Raw genomic sequence first — 18,374 nt, 5'->3', positions numbered from 1 at the left:
TAACCTGGGGGAATAGAACCTCAGTTGTGAACACTGTCATCTATTAGATGTATGAAAAATTAACATGCCCAAGAAGTACTCTGGGTTAAGGGTTTCATGACCTGGGGGAATAGTACCTCAATTGTGAACACTGTCATCTATTAGACGTATGAATAATTGACATGGCCATGAAGTGTTCTGGGTTAAGGGTTCCACAACCTGAGTGAATTGAACCTCAGATGTGAACACTGTCATCTATTAGACATATGAATAATTAACATGCTCGTGAAGAGTTCTGGGTTAAGGGTTCTATAGCCTGGGGGAATAGAACCTCAGTTGTGAACACTGCCATCTATTAGACGTATGAATAATTAACATGGCCATGAAGTGTTCTGGGTTAAGGGTTCCACAGCCTGAGTGAATAGAACCTCAGATGTGAACACTGTCATCTATTAGACATATGAATAATTAACATGCCCATGAAGAGTTCTGGGTTAAGGGTTCTATAGCCTGGGGGAATAGAACCTCAGTTGTGAACACTGTGTTCTATTAGATGCATGAATAATTAACATGGCCATGAAGAGTTCTGGCTGAAGGGTTCCATAGCCTGGGGGAATAGAACATCAGATGTGAACACTGTCATCTGTTAGACGTATGAATAATTAACATGGCCATGAAGAGTTCTGGGTTCAGGGTTCCATAACTTGTTGGAATAGAACCTCAGATTTGAACACTGTCATCTATTAGATGTATGAAAAATTAACATGTCCAAGAAGTACTCTGGGTTAAGGGTTTCATAACTTGGGGGAATAGAACCTCAGATGTGGTCACTGTCATCTATTAGACGTATGAATAATTAACATGACCATGAAGAGTTTTGTTTTAAGGGTTCCATAACCTGGGGGAATAGAACCTCAGATGTGAACACTGTCATCTATTAGACGTATGAATAATTAACAAGGCCATGAAGTGTTCTGGGTTAAGGGTTCCATAACCTGGAGGAATAGAACCTCGGATGTGAACACTGTCATCTATTAGATGTATGAATAATTAACATGGTCATGGAGAGTTCTGGGTGAAGGGTTCCATGACCTGGAGGAATAGAATCTCAGATGTGAACACTGTCATCTATTAGACGTATGGATAATTAACATGGCCATGAAGAGTTCCGGGTTAGGGGTTCCATAACCTTGGGGAATAAAAACCTCAGATGTGAACACTGTCATCTATTAGACATAAATAATTTAACAGTGTCAAACAAAACTCTAATTGAGGGTTTAATAACCAACAATAAACGATCATCATGGTTAGACACTGCCGGAAATTAGACGTATGATGAATTAACTGGGTCACAACCCATTGTTGATAAATAGTTTCGTAGCCTGGAGGATTAGGACCTCAGTAATCAGACACAAGGAATCATATGTAGGGTCACAAAATGTTATAGGTTAAAGGGTCCATAACCTGATCAAATGTTGTCACTGTCTGCAATTATATTTTTCAATAATTAACTGCGTCGCAACATGTTGTAAGTTAAGGGTGTCACAAGCTTGAAGGCCAACTAAGGCGGTTTCTATTTGTACAGCGAAATTCAATTGTAATTCGTTGATGGCGGTATGTAGGGTGAAACACCAAGGATCGGAATACATCGAACTCATGTTAAAAACTATTTTAATCACAGTTTAAAAAATTAAAAAATGGCAGTGGAAATGAAAATAACGAGTTTACATACACACAAATGTAGGCACAAAAAAGCGTCATCAGAAAGCCCTGAAAAATACGTATCTCATGGCGACGCCTTTCTTGGTAATTCGTCCGTTGCTCTTAAACCGAATTGTCATCTCGTTGCTGGTAGACACCACAGCGTGGGATGGTCCATCACCACATGTTCTGAAACAAACAACAGAGACTGCGTTATTTATACACTGTAATCATTTCCGAGCCAGAGTCCATATCGATAATAATTTGTTTGTTTACTGTTTCTTTAAATACCTTGTCATCTTTTCTCTTATAAAGGATGGTGGCTTTGTTGGCTCAGTCTTAGTAAATGCTCGAAATTGTATTATAGGCCAATTTTATATATTATTATTATACATATGTCACCGTAACGCCATAAGTTACAGCGTGTCGTAATTTTGTGGTGTTTTACGGGATATTTCATCCCATATAAGGAAATGCGAATTCCAAATATGGAATGATTACGCGCGTTAGCGTCCTATAATAATGAAAACAAACATTGCTACCATCAGGGTTTGACCGGAGTCTACACAAAGAAGTTCGATGATTCTGTTCTAAACATTTTGGATTTCGGCATTCCCACGATGTATCCTTGGAAGGAAAAGATGTATAATAATAAGGTTATTACGAGAATACCTCAAAGTATGCACTCAGACACGTCTTCGTGCATACTTTGTGGTATTCTCGTAATAATCCACAAAGGCGTGGGTTTATTTGCTGAATATATACAGATCAATATTGGTATGAAATGAATCGGTAGGCATCCTTCGCAAATGTGTCGACTCAATTCCAAAAATATAATTACCTAGTTGGATTGACCCATTCCACTCCTAGAGATATTTCTATATAGTCGTTAAGACAGTCCATGTCATCTTCAACGTCAAAGTCAACAAAGAATACTTTGATGACATGGTCATAAGGTGCCTGCGAGTGAAAACGAAAACCGATTACTATACACTTATATTCAATTATTTTGGAATTGACGAGCGTGTTCTGGTATATTTTCAATGGATATAATAGCATAATAACAATTGCGTTGTTATACAGTGACAATTACCTCAAAGACCCATACACATTCCTCATTATCGCCGTAGAATCTTGGATAGTTTGGTGTGCTTAGTGAACCCCACGATGCAGTGAATACGTCGCCACAGGTAATGGTATCTGAAAGATGAACGCATTGTTTAGATTGACATAGCTATTATACATTGTAACACCAGGGCACTGCAAAACACCGAATGGAGTTTTGATTTTGTACCATACTTTAAGCGTTCTTGTATACGCCCTCTAGTGGCGTATTTTGTATTTACTACGGTCTGTAAATTACATTTTGTAGTATATTTCATTCGCGAACGGGCAATGTTTGCGTCATAGCAAAACGTATTTCAAATATGCACATCTTATAAAACTGTATGCAAAGCAACGTACTTGGTGGAGCAACCGTTCTTAGTGGAGCAACCGTTTTTAGTGGAGCAACCGTTCTTAGTGGAGCAACCGTTCTTAGTGGAGCAACCGTTCTTATCGGCTCAAGACGAATAGGACGGGTGACGGGCGCTGGTCGAGTGGGACCCATGGGTGCCGGTGGGACAACGACTTTAGAGGTTCTGTCACAAGATTCTCTGCTATTGATGGCGGAGTACTGAAGTTTGAATCCACGGCGAGACATTGAGAAATCGGAGCGGAAATAAACGATAAGTTCGTTGCTTGTCGATGTAAAACATTCGGGAAGAGATGTACCGCAATACCTGCAAAATTAAGTAAATAATTATGTGTAACAGTTATAGACTAGAGGATATACAAGTACACTTTTTATAGCGTTACTTATTAATGCAATAAGAGTTCTGACATTGCCCCACCAAGATTGTATAATTGTCAATCCCTAATCTTTATAATGACATCATTTGCATATAAGGTACATACATAAGGTTCTCACACGGTGAATATAGTCACCATGGCTGTTGCATAAACGTAGAAGTAACAAATTATACTTACTTAGTACCTCCATCATAGAAGTTTTCTTCCGTTCTGAGAGCAATGTAATCGTATTCGCACTCCGAGGACGAGCGTGATTCCAATTGAAAATCATCGAATGTTACAGAAATCAACTTCCAACGTGGTACCTGCGCAAAAGTTATAAAAAATGTTACTGCAAAAAACCTTTGTTTCAAAAGTTCGTCTGTGGTGACTGTGTTCAAGTTGTTTCTATACATTGCAGAGGTACATTACTTGGGGTTTGCAATTACGGTGATATGATACCAAGATCCCGTTTCAATCTCGCTCTCGCATAAGCGTTCCAACTCAGAAAAATGCGAATGCGCATGCCCGAGGTAACTAGGATACTGGGGTGTCCAGGTGTATCAGAATAACTGCTCACGGTATGACGGATTACGATAACTATATTTTCTGTACAATTTTGATGTATTACATTTTTCACTATGAATGTGGCAATACATGTTTTATTGTTTTATTACAAACCGCCTATGTCATGTCAGAAGGTCGTAGCATTAGTCTCACAATCTACGAGATGAGACTTGAATGGGATCTTGGCATGATGTCACCATATAGTACTATGCGCGTTGCAAACCCCAAGTAATGTCCTAATATTTTTCAAAAATTAAATTTTTAAAAGAATTCCATACAGCACAATGTTAATAAAAAACAGATTTTTGAAATAATTGAAGACAACAAAAAGTATCCCATCATTCACAATATATAATTGTGTATGTCACCAGCCTATATTATTCTTATATTGTTCGAAAGTACAATTTATTGGAAAATGAATAAGTTCTGATTATTTGAAATCATGAGTAGACTTTTACGCAAATATTTTCGCAATAAAAAAAAAAAAAACATATATGAAATTGTGTCTTTATTTATTTGTTCTGAATGAATACGTGGTCAACAGTGTTAACAGATAAGGACAGTGACAGTTTTAGTAAATAATCACACGGGTGTAGCGGGTGAAATTAATTCAAACTTATAGTTTATAAACATACCTCAATTTGCCATACACATCTTTGGTTGATGGGATACGAACTAGGGTAGTTAGGTGACTCTATCGTACCGGTGGAACCCGTGAGACGTCCACCACATTCTGCAATAGAGCATACATTCAATCACCACAGAAATTACCTAATTAAATCTCGGTAACGTCTCTTTGTACTCGCTAGTCTGCACGTCAGTCAAAATTTATGTGATACCTATATCTCGCGCATGTGTGACGCGTGATGCAAATTCGAGTGCGTGTGGTGCTAGTTCCGATTGTATACAGTCAGTCAAACCAAACAAGTGACCAATATTTGCGGGAAGGTAAATCTTTTTCAAATATTTTTGGATGTCAAAACTTAAATACAATTCGCTCCAGTGTGTTGAGGATACATAACAGCTAACGTACTAACACTGACAGCGTACAGCCCCGGTTCCCGGACGGACATTTACCGGCAAATAATATGGAGCCTTGAGAACAAAATCGAAACTCATATTATATACCACACCTCAATATATTATATATATTACACAATTGTGATTCAATTGCACCGCCGTACATAATGGGACAACCGACACGTCACGGTGTCTGCGTGATTCAATCGGCAATTAATCGATCTGACCTGAAACTTACATACGGTCACACTAGACCATATCGCTTGTAAGACGGATTATAACACATTCGTGTATGAACTTGCTTGATGGTACACGACAAACCCCCCACATGAAAATTATTTTAACACATAAATTACATTATATTGAGGGGAACTATCATTTTAACAGTAGGTTCGAATAATAAAACATAAATGGTCAAAATTGATTTCTCGTGTGGTTTCTATGGAAACTCCATCGCGCATGTCACCCTAGTATCAAACCCTCGATTATATTCACAGTTGATATTACGAATATTGAACACATAATGAGTTTATAATACTATATAATAATTCTGCATATATTACCTGGCTCAACCGTTACCGACGTTTGACAGAGGACACCGCTGTATCCTTCAGGGCAAACGCATCGACATCGCGGGCCCACATAACCTTCATTCTGGCAAGGCAGTGAGGGACAGTTTGCTGTGAAGCAAAAACGTATGATTAATATTACTTGTCCTGTGATTGGTGACTTGGTATTGTAGAATTGTCTAAAGTCGCCAAAAGCGTCACAGATAAAACAGCGTACTGTTGAAAATTCGTTGGGAACGGGTAAATCTCGTCGGTTGTGTGCAATGACGTAAACTTAAAGTGGTTGTCCTACCGTTGCAGTTGTACATTGAGTTTGCCAGTTTTACATCATAAAAACTCAACGTCGTACTGGATCCGGGTGTTTCTTGCATCACTGGATCTTGTGTGGTGATAGTTTTCTTGTCATTCACAGAGAAATACTGAAAAGAGTGAGAAAATATATTCATATAAGTGTGAAACTAATAGAGAATACATAATGAGAAAAGCGAAATTATAGAAAATACGAAATAACAGTTATGATGGATTAACAATGCACGACACAAACATTAAACGGAACTAGACCACTTACATATGAACCGTAGTGCATGATGGATTTCAAATCATATGGTATTCCAAACGTCTGGCCTTGGCCTACGTCGTATTTATCAAAATTGTATACCATAGCAGGTTTGATATTTCTGGTGTGAACAGTGATGTAGTCATCACGATCCGGGCGTGCTTGTTCATGCCAGAATCCAATAGCGTGTCCGATTTCATGTATTGCGGTCGCCGTCTACAGTTGGCCATATAGATAGGGTAAATATTATCATTAACATGAACAGTAGTGTATTTTCTATACAGTGACGTGAATCATTTGTATACACTGCATATGTGTCTGTTTGTTGACAGCGCGGGAATAGTTCAACGTGTATTTTACTAAGAGGTACAAAAGTTGTCAAAAGTCATGAATTAAAAAAAAATAATTCCACCATTACCATTATCTGATAGTCAATACAATCAACAAAAAGTTTAATAAACAAATATACAATATTCTTACAAAATGGCAGTTTTGTCCAATTGAAATGTGCTGGACTGAGTCTTCCGCTCTTCCGACATACGACCAACACCTGTGGGAGAAATAGCAGTTGAACTTATCAGCCGACTTATATATATATTTCAATAAAATATGTCCAATTCACACCAACTAATTCAGTGGCAATTCATTATCGAACAGTTATCGTGACGCAACACTTACCCAGCTCCACGGAAGAACATTATATAATGGTCTAAAAACCCGGCACTGTTTAAGCTATGTTCCTCAAATCGTAGGCACGTGTTATCTTCCCAGTGTTCTATAGCTTCTGAAATTGCGATTACAGCCTTGGTAGCTAAAATTAAAAACATATATTTATATATTAATTTCAATATATAAACAGTCTGTTAAAAATTCAAATGATAATTAGACTCGGGACTTCCTCGATTGCCCCCTATGTTCACCAAGTACTACGCGTTTTTTTTCAGTTCTTTCCTTCAATTTTACGATATTTTGAAACATGCACTTACCCAGTGTTGAATCCAGTACATAGGGTACGCGACCATTTGACCAGAGCCGAGTTACAGAACCAACTGCTTTACGTTTTGTTGGATCGATGACGTCTTTTTTGGCTGCATGTATTTTAGAGGTTTGTGTTAATGACAACTTTATATCCGATTCGAACAGGTCACCGTGCTCTTCTGGCCGATCACCGTGTTTATCCTATAATGAAATAAAGTAAACAATAGTCATATAGGATGCGTATGCGCAACCACTTTATCTGCCGAGCAGAAGTCACGATAATTTATTCAGAGCATCAGGTATTCTTTGAAGAAGTAGTCGTATTTGGTGATTGGCCCACGACAAAATATTGAGAGCACAAAATTAATTTACATAATTAAAATACGTTCCTACCTTGCCGGTTTCGTCAATGTAATCTGGCACGGGGGTAGTAAAAGACGTGTTTTTGTCATCGTATTCCTGTGAAGAATAGAATAGAAGGACAAATAAATATATGTATATACGTAGCTCAGATGGACTTTTATTACCAACTCTTTATTCTTTATGACGTTATTGTCATTCCTCTCAGTTCGTGTTATTATTAATTGAATGACTGCGCATGACCCCGAGAAAGAACTCCGAGAAAAGAACCCGGGCGAGGATTTTCTAGTATTATCATAAGCTCCGCAATTTGAATAGAAGTTGCAACGATTAACTCCCAATATTCTCGTGAATGTTTACTTCGTTGGGCAATTTTTTGACGATCTCCGAGTTCACACAGAATCACGATTGTCATGCAATGTACTAAATGACTATAACACGAATTTGCGTCGAATCTCATGTGTGTACTTGCTAAGGCTGGTTTTACTGTGATTTTAGCGTGCTTAGAACAATATCATTCACTGAGTCATTCTCCAAGCTTCGACTGAACGCGCTGGGCATCAACCACGCTTACAACGGCAGAAATCAGCCGAAGCTTGGAGAATATCGCTGAGAGTCATTCAAACACTATTTGTTGGGCCAGGAAAAGTAATGCATACGACTGGTCCCAAGCTCCCATTTGCAGAACTCACACTACAATTCAACTCCCCATAAACGACAATGTACATGTCTTATACCACAATTCGACTTCCTGTAGACGATGATGTAAAACCTTGAAAAGTAAAGCTATTTTACAACATACAGCAGACCATTTTACAACTTGAATGGTAGAAATAGTGATTTTTCTAGTTTTTAAAAATCAAATAGTAAACATTATCATCACAGATTCCCAAAGTGCCAAACAAAATGAAGCTGCTTCAACTACTCTGGTATTTGCAATATTTGAAGAGTTGACTATGGTAAACATCATTTCAAAAGCTAGTTTCGTTAAAATCACACTATTCTGGTTTTGTATTAAATATAACAGTTTGGAATACAAGCATGCCGTCCCTTGCATGAGATTATTTTTCAAAACAGAGATTCGTGCCTTCGTGAACCCTTGTCTTGATACACATTATAAACGTAGGATGAAAATCGAGATACATACAACGATAGACTTAACACTATTTCCAAACCCATTCAGCTATAAACGAAGTGAAATTTATTTTGACACAGTGCAAAATGTGTCAAATCATAGCGTTTTGCATAGAAATCTGTCGTAGACTTCTTTACAAAAACAAAACTGCACAAACCGTGCGAATAACATGGTTCAAAGGCATATTTTTGTCATAATAACCGTTCCACACTGTACACTGCCGGTAGTAAATTTCCATTTGCTTGCATGTAAGCGACGTGTTCAATAGTCCACAATGCTCACTGGTATTGTGGAAATAGGCTGGCTTACATGTAAGCTGACCATAAATAGACATGGTTAGCTTGCATGTAAGCGACGTGTTAACACCACTCCACCATGTTCACAGGTATAATGTTAGTAGCCTAGCTTTCACATGTAAGCTGCCTACAGGCAGTGTCTATATATACATGGCCGGCTTGCATGTAAGCGGCGTGTTAAAGCCAGTCTACAATGCTCACTGGCAATGTGGAAATAGGCTGGCTTACATATAAGCTGACCATAGATAGACATGGATGGCTTACATGTAAGCGGCGTGTTAAAACCAGTCCACAATGCTCCCTGGTAATGTGGAAATAGGCTGGCTTACATGTAAGCTGACCATACATAGACATGGATGGCTTACATGTAAGCGGCGTGTTAAAGCCAGTCCACAATGCTCACTGGTAATGTGGAAATAGGCTGGCTTACATGAAAGCTGACCATCGATAGACATGGATGGCTTACATGTAAGCGGCGTGTTAAAGCCAGTCCACAATGCTCACTGGTAATGTGGAAATAGGCTGGCTTACATGTAAGCTGACCATAGATAGACATGGATGGCTTACATGTAAGCGGCGTGTTAAAACCAGTCCACAATGCTCACTGGTAATGTGGAAATAGGCTGGCTTACATGAAAGCTGACCATCGATAGACATGGATGGCTTAGATGTAAGCGGCGTGTTAAAGCCAGTCCACAATGCTCACTGGTAATGTGGAAATAGGCTGGCTTACATGTAAGCTGACCATACATAGACATGGTTGGCTTGCATGTAAGCGGCGTGTTAAAACCAGTCCACAATGTTCACTGGTAATGTGGAAATAGGCTGGCTTACATGTAAGCTGCCGATAGTTTGTGTCCATATAGACATGGTTGGCTTGCATGTGAGCGGTGCGTTAAAACGATTTCATGTTGTTCACTGGCAATATGGAAATAGTATGGCTTACATGTAAGCTGCCTTTAGGCAGTGTTCATATAGACATGACTGGCTTGCATGGAAGCGGCGTGTTAAAACCAGTTCACAATGCTCACTGGTAATGTGGAAATAGGCTGGCTTACATGTAAGCTGACCATAGATAGACATGGTTAGCTTGCATGTAAGCGACGTGTTAAAACTACTCCACCATGTTCACTGGAAACGTGGAGATATCCTGGCTTACATGTAAGCCACCGATAGATAGGTTCCAATTTGATATCCCTGGCTTACAATAAGAAATTAATGTTTAAAATGAAAGATCAAACGATTTAGCAACGATTCATATATGCACTTTATTGCAATACAATACGTCTGTAAAACATGATTATTGCCGATTGTGGCAAAGTAAAACAACTCTGTAGACACATAGCAATCAACACCATACAAAATACGATATTAAATTTAAATTACAAAAATCTTGACAAGGAGAGAATAGAAAGCGTCAAATGGATATGGAAAAATAATCACGTCAGTAAAATGTTCACATATGTATCAAGTTTGATTGAAATAATGGATTTTAAAATATTATTTAAAAATATTTTTATGTTAAATAGATAAATAATATGCATAAATGTCAACTAAAAAAGTAATGTATATGCATTAACCCAAGAGCTTCTGTAAAATAATTTCATACCATTTCGCTATGTGTTGAGTTTTTTTTTTATTAGAATTGAAAAATAATCCATTTGTTTACTACATAATGTGACCAATCAATTTCAATCGTCGGAAAGTTTTTGTATACTATTGGATGTCTCTTATCGGAAACATAAATCCTAAAATTTGTATGCTAGAGCTAGACTTCACATACGGATTCTGATAGTGATTTCTTTAGCCAATCACAATTAGTTAATTCGGACCAATCATGTCCAAGGCTACTGATAATTACTGACCAATCCCACATGGGATTAATTTTCGCGCCTTTTACCGAAGGTCAAATATAAGTTTATTTAAAGACAAAGCAAATGTATGTTTTTCAGTAGTCTTTGTTCCCGTCATCAAGAAAGGTTGCTGCTCTGTTCTACGTAATTGGTTGTGTTTTTGCATAGTCGTCTGTTGCCGAACCGTCCCCTAAAATACAGTTTTTCTTGTACGCTGCATATCCTTTCGCCTGTACTACGAATACGGAAGAAATCACTCACGTGTACAGTCTGTAAATATAGATGTGTGAAATTTGTGAAAATAAACACTTTATTATTCAACTTAACCAGTTATGCCGGACTGTCACAGCTATGCAAGGGGTCGTTGATTAATTCAAACATTAATACACTAAAGACAGCTACCGCATGCACTTCCCATCATACCTCATGCGACCATGTATACACTTAAAGTATCTCATGGAAAAAGTGTTGACTATTATGAAAATCATAGTAAACATTGTGCATGCGAGACTGGCCATCATAAATTAGACATAAAAATGTCAGATCAAAATATTTACCAGAAAAAAATGGTTATTATGCGTGCCTGAAGCTCTGCATCTAAGGGTGCCTTTCAATTACAAAAATGAGAGTTTAGTGCCGAAATTAATTCGCACGACAAAAACTCATATTCTCCTTCTGTTATGACTACAGATGAGACTATAGCTGCGACTTACGACTCAGTTAATATGCCCATCCTGATTTCTTCTTCAGTTACGTTATATTTTTTCTTCTTTCCATTGCTCTGTACAAAATTCATTATCTCCATTATGAACATAGGTGACAGGTTCTATAAATAACAAAATGTATTATTTATAGTAAAGTCTGCTCTATTGCGACGTCGAACAAAATATATCCCGAATGACAATTATGTTTTGATTCGTCTTGTACACATGTACACATAATTGTTTTTGTTCATGAACAATTGGAATATCGCACGGATAAGAAGTGATATGGTGCGGTTATATTGCGTTTACGTGAATACGTGCAACTGTTTCATTTTAAGCGATAACCATAAAACGAAAAACTAAATATTAAAATGTTGGTTTCCAATTACTTCTACGTACAGCTTATTCCACGATGCATTCGCATTCAAAACAATTATTTGCAGCCCAAATTGTGTTAATATGTTAATTTATGTATTTTGAAAAGATGTGCATTAAGAGAATACCGTCCATTGGAAATATGCAGAGGATGGAAAAACATTTTTTACAGAGGCGTGGGTACTGAATCATTATGTGGGAGGGCAGCCAATGAAAATTCCCCCTATCTACGTTATATTGATTAATATACGTTATAAAACATGTGCAAGTATTCTGTTCTGAAAAAATGAAAATGTTAGGAGCATTCGCTATACGCAAGAATACGCTGCACTAATATCTTAAGAGGTGCACGACTCACACGACCACTAATCAACTAACTATGCCAGACAGAGTTCAATGTGTCATTGACTGACCGAGCTGAGCTTGTCAAGTGAAGCTTAACGAACTTAAGCACACGATCCTCCCATACGGGAATTTGATGAATTATTTTACCTTGGAAGAGAACTGAAGCTCAGAAAGATGGAAAGAATATATCTGACCCTATACTGCCAATGTAGAGCAGGGTAACACTGTGTTTCATGTCTTGATGGCATGAGGACAGTTCTCTTCCAGGGCAATAAAAACCTAATGTTGGGGCATAATCCTAAATGTTAAGCTTTCTTCAAAGTTCTCACTGACCTCACTGTCGAACACCGTAGATTATCAACTCAAACATGAGACTTCTGTTAACATCACTTTTAGTGCAAAAAATGGCCATGGCGAAAATTAATCAAATGCCATTTATGTGGGTGGGAACATAAGAGTACCTATTCCTGCTGGTTTATACCAGACTACATTGACAAGTCATTGGCGTAGATCCCATTAGGCAGCTGAAATTGCTCTTCATAGTAAATAAACACCACGTTAACTGTTCATTTTTATGCCATTGACCGGCAGCGTAACTTACAAAACATGCGTATCTCAAGCAGTTCTGTTGGTTGATGAGAGCATTTTTCAATTCTATGTGTATACAAGAAGCAGTGATATTGCTCACATTATGCCAACACTGCTTCAAAAATACTCGATGCGAGACACAAAAACTATACTAGTAATCATTCTAAGTTGATGTGTGTGTATCACATACCGTTACGCTAGGGCGTTAGGTCAATGGTGTTTTTTTCAAAGCGGGATTAAATTGATGGACATTCAATACATAAGTAAAGTACAGTATTATTTTGCTAAATTTGACTGTAGATCAATTATTTTACTTAATACTTTATCGGTTGATATGAACATTTACCATCGATGTTGGTATTTCATCGCGGTCTTATCCGAGGTAACATCCCACGAGGAATGCTGCTAAAATTATATCATTATTTACATTGTGTGTGTATTTGTTGCTACGTACGGGAAACGCGATGAAACATATATCTTTGATCATGTCGGGCTGACTCCTATGTCAAACACCGCCACACTGTTTTCTTATACCAACGCTGTAAAATTATAATAAATACAAGTAACCTGTAGAATGCTGTGTGGGTAATATTTTTATATTGATTTATGTTGCATTTGCAGCAAATAGTTACCAAACAATGAGAAATCTATGGATTGGATATACTTCTGAGCTGGCTTCACGTGCATAGTTCAAGCCTGCCTAACAAGTGCTTATAAAATGATTTAATTACAGCACCTAGACGGTCTGTGGTTACAGCTTCATGTTCAGAGTAATCGCAAAATTGATATTACAATAGAAATTCATGAAAGACTGGCAGTCCCATGCAATTAATAGCAAGTGAAATTCCTGGAATTGAAACATGTATTTTGAAGTCACTGATGTAAGCAATGAATGATAACTTCAAGTTGGCATGAAGACGAGATAGTTTATTTAATCAGTGCTGAACTAGAGGCTGAAATTATAATTAAGTGCGTTGTCATATAATGTGTTTATTTCAATTTCAAAGTCAAATAGAATACACTGGTGAAACCGTGAGTGAAAGAATGTTTTGGTGGTATAGTTTACATTGTGTATGGAGTGGTAGGGTCGGGTGTCACATAATTTGTTCATTTCCAACTCTTATGAAGTCACATAGAATTTCACTTAATTTATTTTCGCTGAAACGTTTTCAAGCATTACATGTGAATCCGATTTTTTCTGTGCTGTGTCTCAATAGAGTATGAGGTAAATGGCATTTTCACTGGAATATATTTCAGGGGAAAAACGTTTTCAGTAAAAATTAAGTATACTACATTATTACATATGTACTGCAGTTTATTTTGATTCGTCTATGAAATCGGTATTTCCACACCCCATATGCAAACAAAGTAGTCCTTTCAAGAGTAGCGTTTTCGAAACATAGCAGAAATAAACAATATTTAGAAGTGCGATATTTTACCCTTGGGGTACATGAATTTACTTACCGAGTGAAATGAAATTTGAACAACAGTAATGGTACTTCTAGGCAGTCACTTATTTTGACTAAAACTAATTTGCATATCACCCATGCAATAATGTTTTCGGTATTTTCACGCTCAATATGCTAATGAACATGGTATTGGCGATCCGCTCCACTAGGATTGCCCCTCAAATCATTTGTGTGTGTGATTTCCAGTGTGTTCATGTATTAGTTCTTCTGTGATTTTTTTTGGGTTGGCCGATTTCGCTCAAACATGGCAGGTAGGTCACACCTTCACCCTAGTTATTAGGAAAAATCTGCAAAAAAATGTTGGTCCATCGTGGCCATAGCAACAGTAAAAAAATGATTTTTAGATAGCTTCGAGCTAAATGTATCTCCTACAAATTTAGGATACAGCACCTCAGACATAGCTCAATGTACTCGGCTTGAGTGTGGGCACAATGATACTATTTGAATTTTTGATATCTTTTTTCATCAATGAGAAAGTTGACCCCAAATTTAGAGTAACTGTTCACCGGGTATGGCTTTTTAACTAACTCTTCTGTGATTTTTTTTGGCTTGGCTGATTTTGTTCATACTTGACAGGTAGGTCGTACCATCACTAATTGGGAAAACAATCCTGACCCACCACTACCATGGCAACAGCCAAAATCTGTTTTTTTAAATACTTTCGTCCCAAATTTATTACCTCCTACCAGTCTTGTAATAGCAGTGTTCAAATGATCATGCCTTTTATTTTGTTTTATTTTATTTATCATCGGCGCCGACATTGTTACACTGTATCAATAGGGATTTCTGGGAAAAATTATATACATATCATAGAGTAGTTTACATGGTGGACAGATCTCTACTAGAGCAATACAATGCACCTTATTTGATGAAAATCAGGGTAACCGTTCTCGAGATAAGGTACTTTGTAGCTTCAATTAGCATCTCTTAATTTTGGACAAAGAATGACACAACAAAGCACTAGCAGTAAAGACAACGGCACCATTTTGGATGAATAAGCACTAATTATTTAATTGGAGCTGAACTTAAACTGCTATATCTTTCCCCCTTTTTATTTAATTTTCACCAAATTTTCAACAAATGAACTTTATATAAATGTTAAGATATAACATGATAGCATAATTTACAGCTTATTTTTGGCAACTTAGAAAAGAAGTATGCAAAAAGAAGAAAAAATAACTGGGAGCTGCCCGGAAAATTTGAAATCTCTGTGCCTGATCGATCCATTTTTATGCCAAAATAACCAATGAATCATCTCAATTCTACAGCTTTGAATGCTCTAACTTGTACAATTCGTTTTACTTTGCATTTACGCTGCATTTTCGACATGTTAAAAACAAAATAAACGTATTTTGCCGTATATAAAAGTGAAGGAGTGAAACATTCTCTTCGTAAATAAAAATGAAGTCCATGGAAACAAAGTACCGGGTTGGAGGTACCACTTTTAAAATGGGCTTGTCGCACTCTTTAAATTGATATCACACTCACGAAACCTAGATTTTTGTCTATTAAAATATATATTTTTTCAAGTTATGAGTGATAGATATGCCAGAAAGTTGTAAGTCGATACGAAAATTGCCGTTAAACTTTTGTTTTTATTGCCGTTTCGCCAATTTTCGGCCGATTCTCACCTATCACCTCTCATTCTATAGCTGTCATCCCCTACTTGATTTTTGTGGGAAAACGCAGCAAACTTCTCTGGATTTAGAACACCGGGTTAAATTTGGAGGTCACGCTCGCGTTCACGGCGCTTGCCAGGATTTTCAAATGTTTCAATTTTTATTCTCCCGTGTTTTCAAAACGGCTATTCGCAATGGGTTGCATTCTTCAGAAAATGACCATAAGATATATAGCTAGAATTCATAGTAATTTTTTTTTTTTTGCTTTTACTTATGCTCACGTATTTTGTAGTTTTTGATGTCATTAACCAAGTGACTGAAATCCCTAATATTAGCTGTACACCACATAAAATAATGCGATTGAGAGAACTTGATGTATGTTGACTGAGCTTTATCATAGACCATCAACATCAAAGTACCAAGAGGTTTCTGCTGGCGACGTTGCGGCGTTACCCAGTTCCAAATAAAGATTACCAACGCCAAATGAGCGACATTTTTACCGGAAATCAAGATTCATTCAATTCACGGCTAACAAGCAACATCACAAGCGAAGTTGTAGCGTTCAGCTCATCAACGACCGCTGTCGACGAAAGTCATTTCGTCAGTGGAGTACCGCAGTTGTGACGTCATGTTTGCCAATGCACAATTCTATGGAGGAACTTTTAACTTAATTTAAACTACATATGACTGATTCAAAACATTCCATCGAGATCGGACGGTGCCCTATCGTGACAACCCTTCACAATTGTATTCAAACGAACCACGTGGTGTGCTGTTACATTCTCCTTCAAACCCGGGATTCAACCATTAGAGGCGTTTTAATAAAAAAACAAACATCGCAAATCATTCAAATTTAGCATTTTTAAACAAGTATACTAAAAAAGAAATGCTCAGCGATGCAAAAGAAGGATAGATATTACTTTTTCAGTATACACATCTCTGTTTATACAATCCTTCACATATTCTACTCCCAACTATTCCTGCGTAAAATGGAATAGCCTCTTTCCATGTTGACATTCAGAGTAAAATCACGTGATAGGCTGTTACAATTGGCTGTTACATACTCTTTCGCCGGTCTGGAAAATGTGTTTAATTAGCTCTCATTCAAGCGACAATGCATATTTCCCAGTGGGAGTGAACGTAGTCGAATCTGCCATTAAAAAATAGGGGGTCTTTTCAGCAAAAAACGAATAACCCTTGAGTGCACAAATTACACTGAATTTCAGAACAAATCTTGCATTAGTTAGGCTACACCGATTTAATTTTATGGATGACATCCACGCGCGCATTGGTTTTCGCCTGTTCTCAAAAAAAAAAAAAATCTCCGACGACGAGTCTCCACAGATCGGTTTTCTGTCCGGAACTTGCCGACTCACATTGTCGCAAAGCGCCGACTTGTCGTAAAACTCGTTTTGGACTACCTCAAAACCAAACTCCGCACAGTTAGATGCGCGTTACGTAAAGCGAAAAGACCCATGGGAAAGAGATTGCCTCAAAACATGCAAATTTTGCCATAAATGATCCAACATAGCGACCACACCACCAAAATACGTGAGCACAAAAGTTCAGAGGTGAAACGGAGGGATTGTTGTAGACTGGTACGCAATTGTCGTTAGCCAGGGAGACGTTTACACAGCTATACGAAAGGTCGGTAGCGGCAAGCGAGTTTCGCCCAGACAACTTTAAGAACATATTGACATGTCCAGAGTGGCTGTCCCGCGTTTCTTCTGCAACGATGAGAGAAATGGGAGAGGAGTGGAGGTGTATGGTGGCCTAAAAGTCGGTCAGGCGACAAATCATTTCGGTTGCTTTGTCCGCATTGAAGTCGACAAAACTGCAACGAAAGCAGCAGAAGCTCCTTGGCCGAAGTCCCCTTACGGGGTGAAGAAAAGTTTCTTATTATTTTTTTTTCATTTTCTGATTCGGATAATTTGCTTGCACACACATTCAGTAATATTTTTATCATATGACGCATTTTCATCAAGATACATGTACATCATTTTCTGCATCCAAATTTTTGTTGACTCTCTGTTGGTGTTTTTTTTTTTCAATATCGAGCCTCTTATAATTTGTTACATAGTTGAAGTAGTTCTAGAGCATTTGTGTCTACACTTAGTCTATCTGAAGTGTCACTTTAAAAGCTGTAGTTTGAATGTCAAAGAAGTTAATTTCCAGGTTGCTGTTGACAAACTTATTGTTCATTTTTATTTTATTTTTTCAATACAACACAGTAAGTTTTCTTTATTATTGAGTTGACGTGTATGCCTTTGGCAAAGCTAACATCTGCCTTATCCTCTTGCCTTTTCAAAATCAAAGGTGATGATACCTGTGACAGTAATGCAGTACGAAATGTGTACATCAACATGTGCCTCCTACAAATAAAGACTTGTTTTGTTTTTTGATACACTGTGGTTAAATTCGTAATAATAG

The 18,374-nt window shown here is 37.6% G+C and overlaps 1 protein-coding gene across 1 annotated transcript; it reads right to left on the bottom strand.

The window, feature by feature from the left end:
* Positions 1–1,739: 1,739 nt before the first annotated feature.
* Positions 1,740–11,649, bottom strand: LOC100377541 (protein SpAN-like). The gene is made up of 15 exons (XM_002739645.4): positions 11,558–11,649; positions 8,363–8,405; positions 7,594–7,659; positions 7,209–7,401; positions 6,901–7,033; positions 6,703–6,772; positions 6,235–6,438; positions 5,959–6,085; positions 5,661–5,777; positions 4,713–4,810; positions 3,709–3,836; positions 3,145–3,461; positions 2,774–2,880; positions 2,522–2,640; positions 1,740–1,869 (listed from the first exon to the last, which is right to left on the bottom strand). Exons 1-15 carry the CDS (start codon positions 11,647–11,649, stop codon positions 1,740–1,742), a joined length of 1,944 nt encoding a protein of 647 aa, XP_002739691.2.
* Between the last annotated feature and the right edge of the window lie 6,725 nt (positions 11,650–18,374).

The sequence above is a fragment of the Saccoglossus kowalevskii genome, chromosome 1, assembly GCF_978046115.1.
Source record: "Saccoglossus kowalevskii chromosome 1, keSacKowa6.1, whole genome shotgun sequence".
Lineage (NCBI taxonomy): Eukaryota > Metazoa > Hemichordata > Enteropneusta > Harrimaniidae > Saccoglossus > Saccoglossus kowalevskii.
This window is presented reverse-complemented; position numbering and strand designations above follow the sequence as displayed.